The sequence below is a fragment of the Pollachius pollachius genome (assembly GCF_949987615.1).
Source record: "Pollachius pollachius genome assembly, chromosome: 19".
NCBI classification, from domain to species: Eukaryota; Metazoa; Chordata; class Actinopteri; order Gadiformes; family Gadidae; genus Pollachius; species Pollachius pollachius.
The window spans coordinates 14,278,221-14,300,202 of record NC_136952.1 but is presented as its reverse complement, the minus strand read 5'-3'; the positions used below and the strand labels follow the sequence as shown (position 1 = coordinate 14,300,202).

The 21,982-nt window shown below is 45.4% G+C and overlaps 1 protein-coding gene across 1 annotated transcript in view; it reads right to left on the bottom strand.

Moving 5' to 3' along the window:
* ttyh2 (tweety family member 2) overlaps positions 1-21,982 on the bottom strand; it is a 42,244-nt gene that overhangs the window by 13,693 nt on the left and 6,569 nt on the right. The window contains exons 2-5 of the mRNA XM_079756378.1: positions 17,638-17,816; positions 9,603-9,714; positions 3,659-3,879; positions 650-745 (exon numbers count right to left, since the gene is read on the bottom strand). Of these exons, the coding sequence (XP_079612504.1) occupies positions 650-745; positions 3,659-3,879; positions 9,603-9,714; positions 17,638-17,816 (608 nt within the window). The remainder of the gene's footprint in view (positions 1-649; positions 746-3,658; positions 3,880-9,602; positions 9,715-17,637; positions 17,817-21,982) is intronic.

The following is a 21,982-nucleotide window of genomic DNA, read 5'->3' as shown; positions in this document are numbered from 1 at the left end:
GTGTATGTGTGTGTGCGCGCCATTCATTCTGCGGTTATATAATGTCCCTGAGAGCAGGTCAGGAATTAAGCTCTGGCGACTTGTGCTGTGGGCGTCGGAAGTTGTTCTGCCGGGCGGGTCACATGACAACTCCGCTCCCTCCACACTAGGCTCACTTAATCCAGTTTGTAGATTAGCCGTAGTGAAGGCAGCCCCCCCCCCTCCCCCCCACCATCCCCCCAATGGAGCCAGCAACATGGAATGAGCTGTCACCCTATGACCTTATTTGGCCATTCCTGTGGCGTTTCCTCATTCGTTTGAATCCTGCCCCGTGTCAATTACTCACAGAGACGGGAGTGGGACTGTCGTGGTTTTAGAACTTGCTGATTGTGAAAGGATTTCAACAGCAAAAAAAGAAAATCCAGATTTGCAATGACGGATGAATGCATGATGAAACAATTATACGATATCTACCCAATAACTAACTTATTAATTTTGCAAAACCCTTATCCAGTTCTCGATAATTTCAAAGGTGAAATGAAAGACCAAGGCGTGGATCGGTTTGGGGGGTGATGTAGGGCTGTGATGATGGTGGGGTGTGATGATGGCGGTGTGTGGTGATGGCAGGGTGTGATGATAGCGGGGTGTGATGATGGTGGGGGTTACTCACGTAGTAAGGAGCCAGCGGGACTGCTTGGCCAGTCCCAGACAGGACAGCAGACAGATCACCAGGTTGAGGATCAGGACCAGCAGGTAGGTCAACCACCTACAGGACACAGGGAGAGAGGGAGCGAGAGAGACAGAGAGAGAGACAGAGACAGAGAGAGACAGAGACAGAGAGAGAGACGGAGACAGAGACAGAGAGAGAGAGACAGAGAGAGAGAGAGAGAGAGAGAGAGAGAGAGAGAGACAGAGAGAGACAGAGAGAGAGAGAGAGACAGAGAGACAGAGAGAGAGAGAGAGAGAAAGAGAGAGACAGAGAGAGAGAGAGAGAGAGAGAGAGAGACAGAGACAGAGAGAGAAAGACACACACACACACAGAGTCAGAGACACATACCGGTATACATAGAGACATAGAGAGCAAGAGATAGACAAAGACATATAGAGTTAGACAGAGCGAGACACAGACAGAGAGAATCACGCTTAATCAAACCGACCAGTAGAATAATTCATATATATATTTATATATATCAACAATACTTTTTTAATGTTCAATATAAATCATCATTGTTTTGAACTTGTCGAAGTGTTTCTCCAAAGAAAGGCCAAGTCCACTCTGCATGACATTTAAGGCGGTTATGACAGCAATGTTTTGAGTAGTTACACTAAGAAAAGTGTTATTGACTAAAAGCAGTCCATTACCTTAAAACATTGCCTTCATTCCGCAAATGGCGGGTAATAAATTGTGTGTCTGTGTGTGTTAGTGTGTCTATGTGTGTGTGCTATATAGAGTGCAATTGATCATTCAAAGTCAACTCTGGTATCTAGATGGTTAATAATGAATGCACCTGTGTTTTATATTACTAATCCGCCACATCTTTAGGCCATCCATCTGATTGATTCTCTTACCTCTCACACATCGCTCTCCTGTAAACCCCCATTATCCATCCCACCATGGCCGTTCTGGGGCGATACTTACTTCCCTCCCAAACCACAATGAGATTGCTGTGTATTCATATATGTTCCCCTCTTCACATTTAGTTCCTTTGCGCATCTTTCCCCCATTTCCCCATCCCTTCTCTTCTCTTAGTCCTCCATCACTCCCCTCTCTCTACTCTGTTTTCCCTTCCCTCGGATCCACTACTAACCTATAAAATTTCCTCTGTACCTATAATCTGTACCTATAATTCTTCTTCTTCATTGTTAAAAAAAACACAGGCTTCACTTACAAGCCCTGTATTGTAGTGTACACATGTATGAACATGCATAAGCCCACAGACTCTCTCTCCTGACCACACTGGTGCTATGTGAGCAGAAACGCCAGCCAGCTAGACCCCCCCCCCCCCCCCCATTGCGCATTAACAACCAGAGTCTATTGAGTGTCCCATTGAGTGTCTGGTGCTATTAGCCTCCATTGGTGTAAAGCTCAGCTTATTGATCAGTAAGGCGAGTCCCATTACAGATCAATGGATACACGCTAGGCTGTTGGATTCAAATCAATGCCAGCCCCGCAACCATAAAACACCAAACGGCCCAGTTTCTACATCACCATCTGGTGTACTCCGTCACGGGGACACTTAGGGCCAGGCCCAGAGACATTATTTATTCTTATTACGCGGGTCTTCTCAATGCTGTGGAACGCTCCGTTCACTTGCATGGGCCCTTCACAACTTCCTGCGGTGAATTATATTTGATAATTCACCTGAGCTAAGTATAATCGACCGCTGTCAAGGAAAACCTTGGCTCTAATGACGTCTTTGGTAGCACTCCGGTTGCTAGGCGACGTCAACGTCTTTGGGGGACTATTTCTCTGTTGATCAACAGATCGAATGCTGCCAACAAATAAATTGTAAAAAGACACACCATGTGAAGTTATTTTTTCATTTTGGCAAGTAGCCGTGTAATAAGCGGGATAATGTATAGAACGTCGCCGCTCATTAACGAAAATAAGCCCCTTCAGGTCGAAGCAAGACTCATCCGCTGTGCGTCGGTGTCCTGTTCGCCCTGTCGGGGCATATTTTCCCGATAGTGACCGGTGTTCTATACATTATCCCTTACATATTGTCTCTTTCTATTTTTTAAAGCTCTCTATTTGCTCAAAGACATGATTTTGTTGATATATTTGGTAGTTGGGCATTTGGGTATTTTCAGTTCTTCCATGGGTGCCATGGCATCCATTAATCAGCTACAATGGTTGAGTGTACTTCTCAGCCTTCATCAACATGAATGCATGGACCAGTATGTGTAAGTATGTTTTTTTGGATGTCATTAATGATCAGGTAGGAGTTAAGCATATCCATCCAGGGAGACTGCGGACATCGGGGCTCAAACCCAGAGCCTGTGTTCTGAGAGGCCATCAGCCCTAACCACCAGGCTAGGCCTGCCCCGGTTGCCTTCGTGATTGCATAGGATTGCATTAGATGCTCTCGATTCTTCTTCTCCGCAGGGGTTTAGAACATAACAGGGTGATGCATGCTCTCATCCGTATTACGACTAATAACACATGATGTATTCAGGTCATAACATGCGGGATAGTTCCACGTAAACATGAAATATTTATTAGTTCCAGGGTGCTGACCGGGTCAACTTTGGACCTCTGGATGCTCTGAATAACTTAGGGGTTAGTAGTCGTTTGTTGACTTGTTTACACTGTATTGATCTGGCTGTGTAAACTCCACAGTCCAATATTTTGGTCATGCATAAATAATAACCCTGACCTGAGATAGATCATTATCAAGGTCTCACTCACCTATAATACACTTAATGCAATTATTCATATGCAAGACCTTGTTGTGCTCTGCAGACACGTTGGTAACATCTTACCTGTAGTGATCTTCCTAATTGTTGTCATAAGTAATGATCGTCTCACCTGTAGCACTCGTCTTAAGTTAATTGTTATTAGTAAACTCACCTGTAGTAATCTTTAGTTGTCATCGTTACATCTCACCTGTAGTACTCTATAGTTGTCATAGTAATGCCTCACATGTAGTACTCTATAGTTGTCATAGCAACGCCTCACCTGTAGTACTCTATGTCGGCAGTCTTGTCCGCCACCGAGGCCAGGTCCACCTCCGCCTCCATCCAGTCCGGCAGGCCCAGCAGCTGTTTGATCACGCTGTCCGCCATCTGCTGCATGAACTGCAGCGTCTGAACGTAGTCGCCGCGCGTGGCGAAGATCTCGTCCAGCCGGCCCAGGTGCTGCTGCAGCCCCCGCTGCATGCTGCCCATGGTGCTGGACACCTGGAGGTGGTACGGGTCAGGGTGGAAAGAGAGAGGGGGTTTATTGCAAAGCAGAGGTGGTGCTGATGCTGGTACGAGGGGTCAGGAACGACGGAGAGGGCCGGGAGAAGTTCCTCAGGGAGAGGAAACTTTGTCGCGGAGGCGGTGGCAAAGCCTGAGCTCCTGGTGCTGAGGGGATTGGGATCCATTCAGCAAGGCAATTAATTTAAACTTCCACCTCCTTCCACATCAATACTTGGTTGGCAGGAGGTGGGCACTCAAGTGACTTCCTGTGAAACTGCACGGCAATTAACGGCTGTGGTGACGAATCGCAAGTCATGGGACTACCTAGAAAGGCTGGGGAAATCCTTGTCCTCAGATGACCTCTTTCTCTCCCTTTGCCTGACAGTCTAAGTGGCTGTTGGTTTTTTAGATTATAACTAAATAAAGGATCCAGAGGAAGAAGTTTAAGGAAGAAGTTCACTCCATTCGTCGTTTGAGGTGTCGAGAGTCAGAACTTGGCTTTGCACCAAAACAAGACCAATAACAAGACCCTTGCATCAGGGCTCTACTGAGCCGAGAGACGCTGCTATTTGATTATTAATGGTTGGTAATTAAAGGGCGCTTAATGCCGGCATTCAGCCCTGGGTAGGTGCATTCACCAGAGAGAAGGGCCATATTGTCGCAGCCTTTGTCGAGGGAGAGAACTCGGAGAAAGCTGAGAGGGGAATAGACTTGGGGGGGAACTAATTTTCTGGTTTGCATTCACTGCGCGGCTCGTGATAGACTGCCGATGGCAAGAGAGGATGTCAGGAATAAAGAGAGAGGGGAGAAGAGACAGAGAATAAGACAGAGTAATACTTTGGAGGAGAGAGAAGAATTAACTACAATCCAAGCTATTTAATGACAACTGTGCTTGTTTGTCTTTAAATAAAGGATTAAAAAAGAGTAGGCACTTCTGAATAAACTTCATTCCCTGCATGAATCTATTAAATATAATTTCTGAATAACAACTGAAATATCCACCACATCCGTTAGTTCATTACACCTGCTTCCAAAAAAGAAATATATAAAATCCAAGTATTTTTGTCAAGTAGCCTGGTCCGAGGCCTGCCTATGAAACTCAAGGACTTGAAAAGATCCATTCATGCTGTGCAGTGGTGGCAAGGCCCGGGTAAGAGTCACACACAAGATAATACTTGGGTTAGCTCTTGCCTGCGGTGCTCAGCTATCTAACCCTTCCATCGACACAGCTTCATCTCCAACTCCTCCGACACTTGGGGAGATGATATCCCTGGGGAGAACTGTGTGTTGGGGCGGAGAGGGAGAGATGGGGGGGCCTCTTTCTTCCTGCTCCATGCTAATCTTACCTTGGAGCGCTTTGAGAGACAGATGATCCTGCTTATCGTGCCATGATCTCGGTCTAATCCCGAGTATGGGGAGATACGAGTCCCCACTCTGAATCCCCATTGTCTGAACAGCACAGTCTCTTATTTTTGAGGGCATGGCAGATAGTGCTCTGGAGCAGATTAATATGATTTAATAAGCAATTTGATGGCTAGGAGACGAGAACCAAGATAAATAGGGAACAAATAACAAGACGAGTAGGTGTACAAACTTAATGAACTAATGACTCACTCTAACAACACAATGTAGCATTGAAGAAATATATCGTTCATATGAAAAGATAGGGTGCGAAGCCTTGAAGAAAAGACTGGATGCGTCAGAAATTCAATGAATCAACTAATCTAAAAACATTTTGAATGAAGATATGACCCTAATATTGGCTATAGGTTCAAAGTAATAAAAGTGTTTGTCAAATGTTGTATCTGTATCGTTTTTAAAAGTTCTTAAAAAAGATAAACAAATCCAATGAGGGATAGAGTAAGCTCTTCATTAATCATGTGAGAGCAGATGAGATTAGACAAGCGGTGTCCCTGGAGAGTCCAACATGTGTGAGAGCGGCTCCAGGGTCGGTCCAGGCGGGATTTGGAATGAGATTCAGTGAAGTGTTAAGCAGAGTCAGCACTTTCTGCTCAACGTTAATTGGTTGCACGGACAGCACTGTGAGCACCAGGAAGTGAATCAGGGAGGGCACAGGGTTCATCTCAGCTGAATCATACCTGTGAGCGAGGACAAGGGTGCCCGCCCCCCGCGGAGCAAAGCGCTCCATCTCCAATCAAGTGTCTGGAGCCTTTACACCATTACACCTTTACACCATCAGCAGATTACTGACTGGGGCGAAGAGAAGGGGTGAATGAGGTCATCCGGGGGGTGTACAGGATAAGGGATTACACTTCTGTTTTAATGATTTCAAATTGTAAGTATAGGCCTTAAAGACATGTAAAGAAGCTTTAGGAAGTGTGTTTTTGTTGTAGGTTGTATCATCAGGATAACCAACAAATTACGGACCACAACTATTGATGTTCCTGCATAGGTTGAGGGTTATATGTGGAGGTTATGTTTTATCAGGTAGCTTTTTCATGACATTGTTCTATGAAAGAAAGGAAAAAAGGGAATAAACAACAATATTGTATTAAGGCCAATATTTTAACCTCATCCTCATCAAAGTGTGTCAAACTTGACGGATGTATTATTTTGATTGTACACACATTTCGTAACTGCCTCCACCTGGATTAGGACTCCTAACTAATAACTATTACATCACTGGCCATATTAGAACACAGAGCAGAATGCTTGCTCTCTTCTTCCGGCCAGAACCACACAGCGACACGAGGCATTGTCCGACGGCTGGCTGCCAAAGGCCTCCCACTGTCACCGTCCACTCGGAACAAAGGAATTATTATTTGGTTGACAAATATCAAGTGAATCACATCGTCTCAGCTGAAATAGTTCAATTAAAAGTGGATTTCCACTCTCTCTCACTCTCTCTTAACACCTCTCTTGTCCAGGTTCCACGTGGGCTGTGTGAAGCCAATGTCCCCGAATGGCGCCCCCTTTACAATGTTCCGGTTCTACCATGCAAGAGTGACTTTCAAAGTGTTCCAAAATACACTTTGTGTGCATGTGTATGTGTGTCTGTGCGTGACTGAATCCAAGCGGTTGTGTGTGTGTGTGTGTGTAAATCTATGCGGTTGTGTGTGTGTTTGTGTGTGAATCAGTGTGAGAGTGGATAAATGCATTCACTTCGAAAGCATACGATTTAGACTAGAACGAATTATTGAACAGAAGTTCAGGGGAAAGCCTTCATCAATAATGTGTCCTCTCTCTCTCTCTCTCTCTCTCTCTCTCTCTCTCTCCCTCCCTCCCTCCCTCCCTAAAAGACATTCAGTGAGGCCAAGGGCATGCCATTGTTGGCACTCAGGCTTCAATACCAATCTCACTGCTCAACCTGCCAATCAGTCGGGCCGGCCGGGTCTCCGTTGGCCTCCATCCTGGGCTTTGTCTCGTGGGCTCATGGTTCATTATGTGGGGGGGTGGCGTCTGGGAACGCTGTGTGGTACACTGGTCTCTTTATTCCACTCGGCAAGTAGCCCTCCTTAACAGTCTATAATCAGTGGGCTTTGACACATGCACAGTCCCGCGCAGACAGGCCTTCACACGCGCACACGCACACACGTACACGCACACAGCGTCGGATGATCTTCCTTTCCTTGAGGGAAAATACTATCACAACTGGGAAATGTGTGCCGTGAAATGGTCCCCAAATGAACACCACCCCCACTACTCCAAAATACAACTCCTCCATATTTGGTGGATCATAAAAAATTCTCAAAACACATAGCACAGATTTAGCGCTCTCGTGTTCAGCAGTAAAAGGTGCAGTGCGTAGTGTAAATGGGCTGTGTTGTACATGGTGTAAGCCGTCGGCTATCCCCCGTGCGCCAGCTTTACATTTGAGGGGATCATTGAACCATCACTCTTCAGTAGCGCAGAGCCAACAATACAGATCCCCCTTAACCCAGAAAGGAAACGTAATCCCTTCTGGTTGAAGTCATCCAGGGTCAGGCACTACACTCCCATCATCTGTAGAGGTTTTTGTAAAGGCCCCCTGTTTTGGCAGAGTCAAAAAGAAAAAAAAAAAGGCCCGTAAACTTTCTAACTTGGTGTGCTGAAGAACGGTGACAACACATTTTTTGGTCCGTTTGGAATTTGCAATGGCTTGTACTCTAAAAAAGCACTCATCTGACCGCTGCTCGGGGAAAAGTGTGTGACTCTGCATGATGGGAAGGCTATGAAAGGCTCACTGCAGAGCGATGGTGCTGCTGGAACAAGGCCTGCTGTTTCGCCTGTGTGCTACGTCTTTAGCAATGTACTGTGGTGAGTTTCTGAATAAGCCATGTAACGCCCCACTGGGAACTAGGGAGGCCGGCCGTGAGGACAGCAAAAGGGGTCTCACATCAAAGACTCGGGTTCAAGGAGGGAGAAAGAGAGACCATTTGGGAAGGAGTGAAAGGAGAGTCGTTGTGACCGTGGGACACTCAGACAGTGGAGGCTTGGGGTTCTTATCATCTGGATCTTTAAGAACATGAACCAGATACAGGCTTATATCAAGATTCTCACCGCACACACACACACACACACACACACACACACACACACACACACAGACACACAGACATAAATAACCTCTTAGCATGGGCTGCAAGCACCAAATATTTGTTTTTATGCATTTCTCTTTCTTCCTCTTAATTCCTCTCAATAAAACCCAAATCTCCCAGGCAGCTAAAAATATAATCATTTAAATGAGTGCTTGCTTTTTATTGCTTTTAAGACTCAACGACTCAGGAATGAAAGACTATTATGACCAATAAATGTTGAGTAGCAGTCAAGGGCTTCTAGCTTCACAATTCTTTGCATAAAATTAGAAAAACAGAATCATAAGTGCCTGGTCAAGGCTGTGACTTTTGCTACCACTTAAATCAGTTTAGAAAGAACATGTGCCTGTATTTTGTGTTACTGCATTATTGATAGAAGGTTCTGCTGACATGCACATGCAGTCAGCACATTCGGACAAGGATGTCCTCAAGGTCATGAATAGATGTATAAGTAGTTTCGAATGCTGGCCTCGTTTGCAGACGTCAATAAACGGGTGTTCGTTGCCACACGGGTAAACAACGTAATAATATTATGGAAGAGCCTTTTTCTGCCTGCGGGGCCATAATCGCTCCCTCGGGTTTGTCTGCACTTTCATTAACTTTTTAATAGTTTTGATTGCACCCGTCAGACTGACAGGTGATCCTGGATGAAGACCATGCTGTGAATTAATTGAGTGTACCTCACGGTAACACTGATATACTGATACCTCGTACTATGCATTCAGCTGCCTAGCTCTATCCCGTGTTCTGATGCATTTTTAAACGCGTTGCGAGCGAGCCTGCTGTCGAAGCCTTCGCGTGTGGCTGCTGGTTCGGAGGGAACAGAACCCGCGCCCTGACAGGTGGACGCACTCTGCCTTGGCTCCGGCAGCGCTCTCCTTCCTCCACACACCACTAACGAGTACTTGGCCTCAGTAGGCAGGAAGAAGACCAACCGCAGGGCTGCTACTCTGCCCGGGACCCTCCCTTTTGGGTGGGCCGGTGGGCTGTCATGTGGTCGTGCGTGTGTGCGTGTGTGTGTGTCTGGAGGCCAAGGAGTCAATTAGCAACCAGACTTTTACATTTCCTTACCACAACCGTAATCAAGACTAATTTAAAACATAAAGTGGATGTGTGTGAGTGCGTGTGTGTGAGTGCGCGCGTGTGTGTGTGTGTGTGTGTGTGTGTGTGTGTGTGACCACTCACCAGACTATCAACCCCTCCCAGGGTGTGGTTGGCGTTGTACATGGAGTAGGTCAGCTGGTACACTCCGTCGTTAGTCTCGCTGTTGCCATAGAAACCCACACCTACCGCCATGCTGTAAGGGAGCAGGAGCGAACTAGTTAACGTTTGGTAGCGAGGTTCAGGGCAGTGGGGCTCAGGGACAAACTGCTAACACAAGCTTCATCGTCTCCTCTCTAATAAACTTATTCTGTTTGATCGGGAAAAAAAAGCCTGCCATGAAAATAAAAGTACATTTAAGTGTCTAAAGTAAATTAGTTTCAAACTTCAGTCTTAGATTGTATACCTATATTAATATTTATTTTACAACGTTGAGATATAGCGTCGTTGGACCAACAGTAGCCCTGATCTCCTGAATATTTAATCACGTTCCTTTTCACAAGCGTTTCGCCACAATCGTCCCTCAACCACCTCCCATCACCTCCCACCAGCACCTCTTCCAATGTCCATCCATGTTGACTTTTCTGAACGGGCGAATACATACAAACTAGGAACAAAATGGGGACAGCTAAATGGAGTGCAATGACCTAACAGTCCCTGAGAGGAGGAAACGCATCAGTGGCCATCGGGATAAGAGGAATATAAGATGAGAAAATGGCCACCAGGGGACCAACCACCACTAACAGCACCGGGTGGTGGTGGTGCTGGTGGTGGAGGTGGTGTTGTGGGGCAGGGAAAGATGTGTGTTTCCCTGGGGGGGCGGGGGGCTCCTTGAAGAGCACAGTCGAGTGAATGACACGGATTCATTCAAAAATCTCCCAGGAGGGCCCTGCTTGTGGTGGTGGGGGCAGGGTGTGTGTGTTTGTGTGTGTGTGTGTGTGTGTGTGTGTGTGTGTGTGTGTGTGTGTGTGTGTGTGTGTGTGTGTGTGTGTGTGTGTGTGTGTGTGTGCGTGTGTGTGTGCATGTGTGTGTGCATGCGTGTGTCTGTGTGTATAAAAGTGGAGGACCATTCAGTATGTTTCACACTACATAAGATAAGGATAAGGTTGCGTTATACTTCTCCTTACACTATTAATTGTATCCATACTATTTCATAGATTGTGTCCTTATTTTGCCTGCTTTAGATGTGTTGTTTATTTTTAGTTCTCATTACTGCAATACGGTATATATGCAAATGGTAAAGCCTTTAAAATGCAAATGAAACCCTACAGCATGTAGCCCACATAACATCTTAATCACAGACATCAACTGTATGACTAGGGATGGCAGCTGCCACCCATTAAAATGACATTAACTTTGGTAACAGCTGCGTGGCGATAACTATAAACTACTGGCTAATAGACTAGTCAAACACTGAAATCTGTTTTTGTTATTCAAATCGGATTCCCTGAATGTCAAGTTGCAAAGTCGCTCAAGGGAGTTTTTGCTCTTTTATGGCCTGGAATAGTCCCTTCACAGACGAGGTTTTATGGGCCGAAAAATAGCACGCTGGTTAGTATTTCTATAGAACGGTGTGATCAATTGATTCAACAAATCAAATGAATTGTAGGCAAAACACTAGTTCATCATACATTTCCATCATACAAAAACAAACCATACCATAAGTGTGAAAAGAGACAACTTAAGATACTAATCTGTGTGGTGTGTGTTAGATGTGGGTATCACACAGCATTCTCCAGAGGTCAACCGTCCTCTTCACACCATTGCATTATCTTTAAACTTCAAACTAAAATGTGTAACTTACTCACTTCCCCTTACGTGTGAAAGAAATCGATTGAATCTAAACTTATCTGCTAGTATTATGCAACACGTATCTCATGTTCTCTGAGTGCGGTATTTGCAGGTTCTCGTATGTGTGTGTGTGGGTGGACATAGTGTAAATTGACACAGCTCAGTTACCATAGAAATGTGTTCTCTTTTCTGGTCTAACATGACGTTCTAGACCTATGGTAACAGAGGACATGGCCCCGATCGTACCCTCAGGAACCCTTGTGGGATGGGGTTAAGTGTGCTGGGTCGGTGCTAATCAAGCATGGGGATTATATCAATTAGCAAAGGAGGCCTGGCCTGCCCTGCTTCGCTGAGCTGCTTCCTAAGAAGAAGCCAACGTTTGGGTCATCTCCACTCCAGCAGTCCTACCAGGTTGAAGCAGAACTTCTGGGGGGAGACGGCACAGAACGCAGGCCGGATAGCAGGACCACAAGGAGTGGAGTTGGGCCTTGTTTCCTATTACGTGAAGTATGTATTCTACTGAAGAAAACTCATTTGTGTAAGTGGATGAGGCTTTCAGAAGTGGATAGTGATAACTGTATTTCTACAGTGACCATCCTACCCAGTGTTGAAGACTGGGTCTTCAACACTGGGTAGATACTTTTTTACATAGTCAACTTTTTCGAGAGTTTACTATGGCAGGTCGATTTGTCTTTGCCAATTACATTACAGATCCCTACCTTCAGCAACATGACTGGTCAAAAACAGGTTTTATGTGTAAGAAAGGGAAAGCGTTCGGCAAGATTTGATGAAATCTTGTCTGATTGTCTGAATGTGAGATGAACATGAGCTGCTTGTAGTGCTGAGCTACGCCTCCGCAGACCATCTTACGACAGGAGCAGATGAAAAGCAGCTATTTTAATCAAGAAGGGATTCCATTAACAGGAACACCTTTCAGGAAACCATTTGAACGATTCCAGAAGATAGGGTGCTATTAAAAAGAGGATGAGGATGGCAGAATGACACAATTGAGGGGAATAGGAGGAAATTAGCTGAGAAAATGGAGAGAGGTTGACAAGAATGGCAAGGTTGTGATAGAGATACCGCTGTGACAAAGCAACAGAGACAGGGCGGGTCAAACAGACAGATAGCGAGAGACAAATAAACCCATTCGTTTACAGCCGACGATGCATAAAAAAAAGATAAACAAAAAAACATGCATTTCAGAGTTTAAAAGGGCATATTTTGCCTTCAGCCCTTTGGTTATTTGGGCTCATTTACTCGCTTACTACATAATGATGAACCCAATTCTTTTCTCTCAGATGTGTTGTTTTGTATAGATTGTTAGACTGGTTAACACCAGCACGCCCTGGGAGCTGCTGTCTCCGGGATTCATCTGGGTCACGTTCCCGCCCCCCCCCCTCCCACAGCCCGGGGCTAAGACTGGCACTACAGAAGAGAAATACACGGACACGTTGAGGGAAAATAGTAACAATTCTGATCTAATTAGTAAACCAAACTGAGGAAAAAAAGGAAAACGGAGGCGAAGGAGCCGGAGTAAATAAATATGTTCTTCTCCATGGGTTTGACAAGGCGTGTGCCGAAGTGTCAAATGTCACGTTGAGAATTAACTGGGAGGCAGAAACATTTCAACCCTCTGCAGAATCATTAACTTCCGGATACATCTCAAGAAAAACCTCTCTTTTAACAAAATAGGCCACATATTGCTCATATTATTTTCTGAATACAATGTGATATAATTTTACACCATATATAACGATGTATTTTTCTAAGCATAGTAATATTGATGGAGTAGAAAATAAGAAACTAATTTCTGTACTGATGTGTTTACCTTTTCGAGAGATAGGAAGAGGAGAAAACATTTAATCCCCCCCCCCATAAAGCCACCACCTCACTCTTTTGAATATTTTATAAACGCTTCTATTTCTGGCTGAAGCAGATTACCAAACATCCAAAAGCCACTGTGCATCCAAAACAATGGTTTGCTATTATAAAGACAACATTTTGGGACCCGGAGGGTGTATAATGACCATATCATCACTTGCAGGTTTAGCATTGTGTTTGTATTCCTGTAGTGGGATCAACCTTTTGTCTGTATTTGAGCTGCTCCCTCCCACACTATCTTTGCCTTCTCTCTTCTCTTTGTTCACTCTTGATGCTCTTTTGCTTTTTGAGAAATATTGGTGTTTGACACAATCCAAAAAAATAGACGCATTAATGATTTCACAAGGGGACAGATGATGCCAGAATCAACAAACATTACACAACCTTTGTGTAATTAGTTTGACTAACGATGGGTCACAAAGACACAGGTGGAAGCCATTAGGCTACGGACCACATTAGCGACGGCCATTAAGCCACGACCGTTTAACATGAGCCCCGGTATCGCCCTTAACAACCGGAACATAACCACATTCCAGTTAGGACTGAGACTACCGATCAAAGATAAGAAGTCGACATCTTCCAGCAAGATGCTGATGGCTTCACGCCCCCTCATTAATCACATGAAGTCGCTTTTGATCAAAGTGTTGCTGAATACCAAAATAGTTAATGTAAATCTCCAGATAGTTTGCTCGAGATGTAAGGTTGATTTCAAGATGGATTTTAAAGTTGATTTTAGGGTGGATTTTAAAGTCGTTTTAAAGATAGATGCACAGTGGGGAACATCACGGTTGGATACAGTATGCTAAACTGCATACTTTGTTCCTCTATGAGAATCGTAGCTAAACGTGTGTCTCCACATACCATGCCTTGCAATACAGCACACTGGTGCATTCATCTCTCTGAAATCAAACTGTTTAAGAGGGGATTTCCATCGGGATCTGCCCCCACTCCCCCCAGTCCTTCACGTCATTCATTTAGGACAACAACTCATCGACTCTGGGCTCTCACACGGCGGCTGCGTTGTAGGCAGATCAAATCGAGGCCTGGTGTTGATCTAGGCCCTGTGTAATTGCATTTGTATTGAGCGCTCGCTGTGGTCTCAAAACAGACGGGGAGCAATCTATTGTGACACAGCGCATAACGTCCACAGAGTTCAGCGTACTGCAGGCTGACCTGACCTGCTCCTTAATAACAGAACGCATCGAGAGTCTCCAGTAGTCCCTTTAGGTAAAAGCATCTGCTGAATGGTAAATAGATTTCAACCGATGGGGGTTGATGGGAACTTTGGATTCTGGAGTGTTTACAGAGCGAGTTAATGTAAGCAGATGTTAGCAAGAAGCAGCACAGAATGACTTGATGTACAATTGTAATTAACTGCTATTTGTTACGGTAGTAGACTTGGACTTTTCTCAAGACTTCATCTTGAGAAAAGGAGTGAGAGTGTGTGAGTGTGAGTGTGTGAGTGTGTTCCCATGCAGTTATTAGGTTATAAAAATAATGAAATGCAGACTGTGGGAGAGCAGTCACCTGGGTAATGCGTAACTGTTCATGTTTCATATGCTAGGAGAAAGTGGCAGGCCAGCTGAGTGTGCTAGGGTAGTTTATGTTTAACACATATTTCATTCATATTTCAGCAGCCTATTAAAAATGCAGCACCTGCATTCTTTACATGTCCTGAATTAATATCTTTTCGTAGGAATCCCTTTTCCTCAACCACACCAACTAACTGGCAAACTGTGACTCTTTGTAAATTCACCATAGTGCCTTTATTTAGCATTAAACACATGCCAGCGTTATGCAAGTAGGCCATTCCGCCTGGATAAGCATCTCCCTAAAACATAATAGTCAATTTAAACTGTTTGATTCACCTTTTTTTAATAAGAGAAGCACTGGTAATCTTTGATCTCCATTTTGGGAGACACAAATAGACTTAAATAATTTAAACCTAATGCAGTTAAGACAAGCAGCCTTGTTCACTTAACTTAGTACACAAGCCAGCCCTCAGCAGAAAGGTACCATTAATTGGAACCAATTGGACACTCAAACAGTCTTATGACTTTGTTCATATTATTATCATTGTTGGAAATGTTTTTCCTTTTAAAAGGTCATGGTCGTACCATCACTGTATCCTCACCACTTTCATAGGCCTCATGTTGGAAACTCCAGAGAGAGAGACACAGACAGACAGACAGACAGACAGACAGACAGACAGACAGACAGACAGACAGACAGACAGACAGACAGACAGAAAGAGTCAGAGATACGTGGAGAGGGAGAGTGACAGAGAAGGACAGCAACAGAGAAAGGGACAGAGTGAGACAGTGAGAGAGAGACAGAGAGGGTGCCAGTGAGACAGATAGACAGAGAGAGAGACAGAGACAGAGAAAGAGACAGAGAGAGAGAGACAGACAGATGAAGAGAGAGACAGAGAGACAGACAGAGAAAGAGGGTGAGCGAGGGAGAGCTGAATCTTACTCCACAGAGTGAGTGTCAGTAACATGCAGTGTGAGCAGTGAGCTAGATATAATGATGCCGCGTCCCTTATTCAGAAACCGCTCAGCTACTCTCGACAGGCAGCTCTTTTGTCTGTTGTTTACACATAGTCCCGTTCCGTCAGACATTCTTTATTTTGCCTCCCATACAATATGCAAAACACACAAAAACAGCTTACATAGTAGCTGTGGAGCATCAGCCTAATTCAGTTATACCTTTTCAATCGGTAGGCCTGTTGTCATATGATGTGGACCGGGGGAAGCCTCCCATCCTCATTCGGTTTAACTATCTACTTCTAGAGAACCGCACGATTCGGCAAAACCCCCTCGGTCGCTACATACAATGGTATTGACGTATTCCCTGTCAGTGCAGCGTTCTGTCCTCAAAAGATGAGTGTAACATCATTGTTCCCCTTAATGTTGGCATGCGGAGAGGGATATGAAACACAATGAGTCGCTGGTGAATCCTCCCCAACGTTCAGGGACGTCTGGCCCAATTATTTTGATTTTATAGTGCTTCCTTTTCTGTTGCGAAAGTGGGTCAGACAGACAGGTAGCTGAAATGCTACCTGAAATACTAGATTAGAAGTTGATATAGTTTAAATGTCACTGATTTGCAGGTGCTAAAAGCTGGATGCTTAGTCACATTAGAACCGTCCAGTCTTTTGCCCTCGAGCTTAATATCGAAAGGTAAACCAGGGCGTGTTCTTACTGAAAGCTTAGCCGCAGCAACCTTTGGAAGCAACCCAAAGCACCCACAGTAGAAGGGTGGTCTAAGAATAGGTGTGCTTGTCTCTTCCCGCCAGGAAAGGGACCCAGCCGAGACCTTAGGACTGACCTTTTGGGGAATCTGCAGGCGATAAGAGAGGGTTTTTGTCACTGGGTGTGGACCATTTTTGACTCTCTATGTGACCTTTCATGATGCAAAGAGATTTATTGAGCGTTCATCGTGTTGCTGATCTTACCATTCTACACGGCCTACTTTCTGTCTGCTCGCAATTAATTACAATTTTCACAGCCCAGGTCACATGCGTTTGCAAGAATGTGCTTCGGTTTTCTTAAAACATTTTTGAATATCGTAAGCCAATCAGAGTGTTTTTTACATTCCATCTGCCTATGTCATCTATTTCACTTAGGCATGTTTGACACTAAATACAAGATGAACCTTGAAATATTCCTTGTATAGGCATTTACACTATGGAGGCTAACAATATGCTGAGCAACATATGGAATAAAAATACATCCAGCCATGAAGGTAACTTGGAGAGGCTGAGGCGTCTCTAGGTGCCGACGGCACAGCATTCTCCGGTGAGGACCCAGATAGCTTAACACTGACTGCAGTCATAACAACAGCACTGAAATGTGTGCAATGAAAACAGCATGCCAGCTAAAGACCACCACTACCTTGTTAGGACAACAGAACCAAAACTGTTGAAGTGAAGAATAAATAAACAGCACAGCGCCGGGGAGAAACATTTATCCTGCTCGCTAGACAAGGGAATGGCACGTGAGTAAGAACCTGTATTATTCTTCTGGTGTCAAAATACCCTGGGATAACACATCCATCCTACAGTTGCCTCGTTTTGCATGGCATGGCCGAGGACCTATTTTGGGATTGTTTGATGAAGTAGAGGCCCAACTATTTTATATGAACTACATTCAACGACGGAAAGAAAGAGTCTCATTAATTTTACTTTGACACCACATTGGCGTTACATAGGATAGGATAGGATGGTCTTTGTTGTCCCCGGGGGGCAATTCGGTTGGCAAACAGTAGTCAACACAACCAATTCACATCATTCAATAAAAAATAAAGATATAAACATAAATACAAATAACATACAGTCGATGTCATCCTGATTAAAACTGCAATGAGATATAATGCCCAAAATCGACTCGTCTTGTGGAGTATGTGATAAGGTGTGTGTGTGTGTGTGTGTGTGTTCCCTCACCAGCTGATGAGGCCGGCGGTGACGGCGGACCACGTGACGCAGCAGGAGCCCTTCTTCTTGGTGTCGCCGGGGTCCTCGTCGTCCCTGCGGGCGCAGCACAGGCAGCTCAGGTAGATGGCCAGGAAGAGCAGGTTGAGGCCCAGGCCGGCCGCCGCCACGCAGCCCAGGAAGATCAGCGACTGTGGGGGGAGGAGGGGGGAGAGAGGGGGTGGAGGAGATGTAGGTAAGGAGCTAGATGTTGCACAAGAACACGATGCAAGGGAGAGGGAGGTTGTCGCGATGTGCAAGAATGTTTAATATTTTAAATATTCGCTCTCAAATGGTTAAAACACTTAAATTACTATAATTCAATCCAGGCCTTTAATAAGACACAATTGATGTTAGGCTTAATACATGGATGGTTTTGTTGGAAGACATTAACACTTTACAGCAGGAAATGTGTTTCCCTGTTCACTTTCCGTAGGGTTCTATCTGCAGCAATAATATAACTTTTTGCAGTATTCTGCAAATGCATTTATCAACGCCTGACGCCGTGAAAACAGGATCTTGGTACAACCTTACAAAGTTGATGGCAGCCTTTGCCAGGGTCCCGAGCTAAAAATGCCTCAACGTTTAATGAACAGGCTGGAGTTAAGTGACCTTGAACCACAACTGTACAATCAAAACTAATCAATCCAGTGTTTGCTACTTGTTTAGTGCAGGTAAACACTTCTCTATCTAGAATTGACGATTTTGCTCAAAACATGGTCAAAAGATGCTGTCTTTAGTAACTTTATATAATATAGTTATATTATTATAAAATATAATCTTCTTTTGAATTTTCTAATCTTCTCTCCCCCTCAAATCCCCCTCTAAAAAACATAGTACAACACCTTCCTCAACCTGCAAAAACTTTTCCAACTGAAAACGTCTCATTGAGTCAAACATCCTGACGCCTTCTTTGAAAAGGAGAAGGAAGGGCGGTCTGGGCATCAGGCTGTCAGCGGACACTCAAGGCTCACGTCACATGACTTCATAGTTGACATGGCGACATGGCTCCCAATCCTCACACACATCCCCCAGAATGCATTCATTTCTAGAAAGCGTGTGACAGCTGCTGGAGCGGGGGTTGGCGGGGGATAGGGGCTAATGGGACTTTAGCAGCGGTCCATTTCAGGGGATCCAGGTGAGGGGGAGAACTGTGGCTGACACCACGCTCAGAGTGAGCGAAACAAGGTCAGCTCTGTTGTCTCTCTCCCTCTCCCTCTCGGCTTCCCTCTTCCATCCCTCCCCTTGTGGCAGCGTGTGCGTACGAGGGGAAGAGCCACGCCAGAAATAGCAATGAGCTTTAACAGTTCTCCCCCTCATTTTGGCGTTGTTAACGACTCCAGATGGCGAGATGTGGGTCCTCGGTGGGCTTCCCCTTCCTCTATTAATTTGTCTGAACTCTGATTCTTTTTTTTTGGTTTAAGGAGTGGAGCCATCTGTTTCCTAGATGCGTTTAGGGTTTGGAAGTTGACATCCCCCCCCACCCCACACACCCAATGAAAATGCATCTGAATCTGACATTCTGTCAAAGATGGCTCACAAATAGACTCACATAAACCGTATGATCGTTCTTCTTCTTCTCCCTTTCTTCCCCGTATTTTCTTCATTTCACCTTATTTAAGAGAACCTCAGTTCAGGAAGGTACAAATATCAGGAAGGTTTTCCCCCTCCGCCTGGTCGTCATGGAAACCCCCTGTCCTGTTTGTGTTTTTCGACTTCCTAACTCCCTAGGCCCCTTTCACCAGACACACATACACACACACACACACACACACAGACACACACACACAGACACACTCTAGCCCCTCCCCCTGGCCCAGCCTCTATCCATCTGCCGGGGTAGTAGTGGTTTATCATGTCCCATTTCACGACCATCAGCTGCTTCAATCAATATCCAAGGGGGGGAGTGAAGTAATTGACCCATGGCTCACCCCACAAATGGTGATAAGAGTGTGAGGAATGGATGTGGCAGTACGAGAGAGAGAGAGAGAGAGAGAGAGAGAGAGAGAGAGAGAGAGAGAGAGAGAGAGAGAGAGATTGTGAGAGAGCGCGAGAGAGAAAGACAAAGAGAGAGAGATTTGTGTTTCGGTTGGCTGAGATGTGCATAATAAATATGATGGAGACCTACTGTATGGCTTTGAGTGTGTACATATGTGTGTGTGTGTGTGTGTGTGTGTGTGTGTGTGTGTGTGTGTGTGTGTGTGTGTGTGTGTGTGTGTGTGTGTGTGTGTGTCGGAGGGTAATTGAGCTTGGGGGATGGCCTCCTACCCATACAAGAGTAGCCTCATTTTCTGGATGCAGTCAAACACCCCCACAACCTCCCACAAACAAACACACACACACACACACACACACACACACACACACACACACACACACACACACACACACACACACACACACACACACACACACACACACACACACACACACACACACACAGACAGACAAGCAAACATGAACATACACACCGTGGCGCTCCCATCGCTATGGTGACGGGCAGGTTAATTAGGTGCCCTGGTGTGGGGCGCGGGGCATGGGAGAGAGGGGGAGCGAATTATCACAGTCTGTTTGAGTTAACCAGCGTGTGATTGGCCGGTACAGATGTACCCTGGTCCCGTGTTCCCAGGCCGTATTGGAGGGGATACTATGCAGGGAGGGAGTGCAAAGCAGGAGCAAAGTGGTTTCCCATGTTTGGAAGTTCACTGAGAGAGCTTCCAGACCCAAAGAAGAGCTAAGAATTTCTGTGAATGCGTATAGTTGCATTACAGTGACGAAAATGCTGTTATTTAAAGAGACCACTCAATGCACACACCTGCCTCACAAGAGCAGAGATCGGCGCTAAGGGCTTTTAGGAGGAGCAATTGATTAAGAGGCTGCTTTGGAAGCACTGAGCTTCAGGGAGAGGACGGCCCTGCGCGCTGTAATGGATTCTGACTCGCCTGCCACTGTCCTTTCAGCCCAGGTAGAGGAATAGGGCGCAGGAACAGGGGCTTTTCAATTATGCAGCATCCATTCAGTGAAAGGACACGCACGCTCGCACCAACAAGCAAACACACACACACACATGCGAGTGACTGGGAGCACACTAACACACGAACATGCCGAATCAAACGCCGAGGAAAACTGCATCATGTCAATGCTCCTTTAAGTCTTCAAAATACGACCATTTATCTTTTCTGCCGATGCATTTCCGCCCTTTTGTCAAATCAAATTGTCAGCTCGGGCCCAATGAAGCGCTTTTCAGTCAGTTTGCCCCTCTTCCCTTGCTTGTTGTTGTTAGGCTCTCTCTCATCTCTCTCTCTCTCTCTCTCTCTCTCTCTCTCTCTCTCTCTCTCTCTCTCTCTCTCTCTCTCTCTCTCTCTCTCTCTCTCTCTCTCTCCTCTCTCTCTCTCTCTCTCTCTCTTCTCTCTCTCTCTCTCTCTCTCTCATCTCTCTCTCTCTCTCTCTCTCTCTCTCTCTCTGCTGCAGGCAACAATGACAGAAGAAAATAAGGAAGGAAGATCCAGCTGAGCCGAAACCCAATCCTCAGAGACCAAGTGAGAGGGACGTAGAAAATAGAGAGAGAGAGATGGAAGACAGAGAGAAATTTGTTAAGCGTGTGTGTGTGTGTGCTTCTGTGTGCGTTTGTGTGCAGGAGAAGTGAAGACAAAGGGTGAGCCGCATCGTGGTAACCTCAGACAGGAGCCTCCTCATTACACACGACGCGGCCTGATGTTCTTCCGCTCAGAGCCCACAGAGAATGACTGGGCTCAGCCCTCGGGGTGGGGACAACACAAATGATTTGTGTTGCTGTACAGCGACACACATTTCATAGCCAAAGACGAACACAAACCTCCTCGACACGAAGAGCAGGCCCTTAACATAAGCACGTCCCGAAAGGAGGAATAATGGACTTAATACAAGCGCCTGCGGGCACTTAAAACGAGCACAATAAATACACTCCCGGAGCACAGCATTTACAATAATTACAAACACAGCCACACACACACACACAGCTGTAGAGAAGCACACCGTGGTATGGTTCTCCCAGATACAGCCTCTCCATGACTGGAGGGGAATTATTTTCAGTTTATCTAATTTCATCCATGTAGCTTCACGAGCATCGTGAAATCTAACTTGACGACACACTATCTTGACTTTCCTAATTGCATACCCACCCATGAGATGATAGCAGGATATTGACTCCATACACAGATATCATTTCCTTGCCCTTCTCGCTCTCTCAATGGGAAAGTGTCCGATCCAAGTATATATTTAGTGTGTGGCCGGTGTGGGGGGGGTATCCATTTGTAGGTACAACCAGACACACCCCATT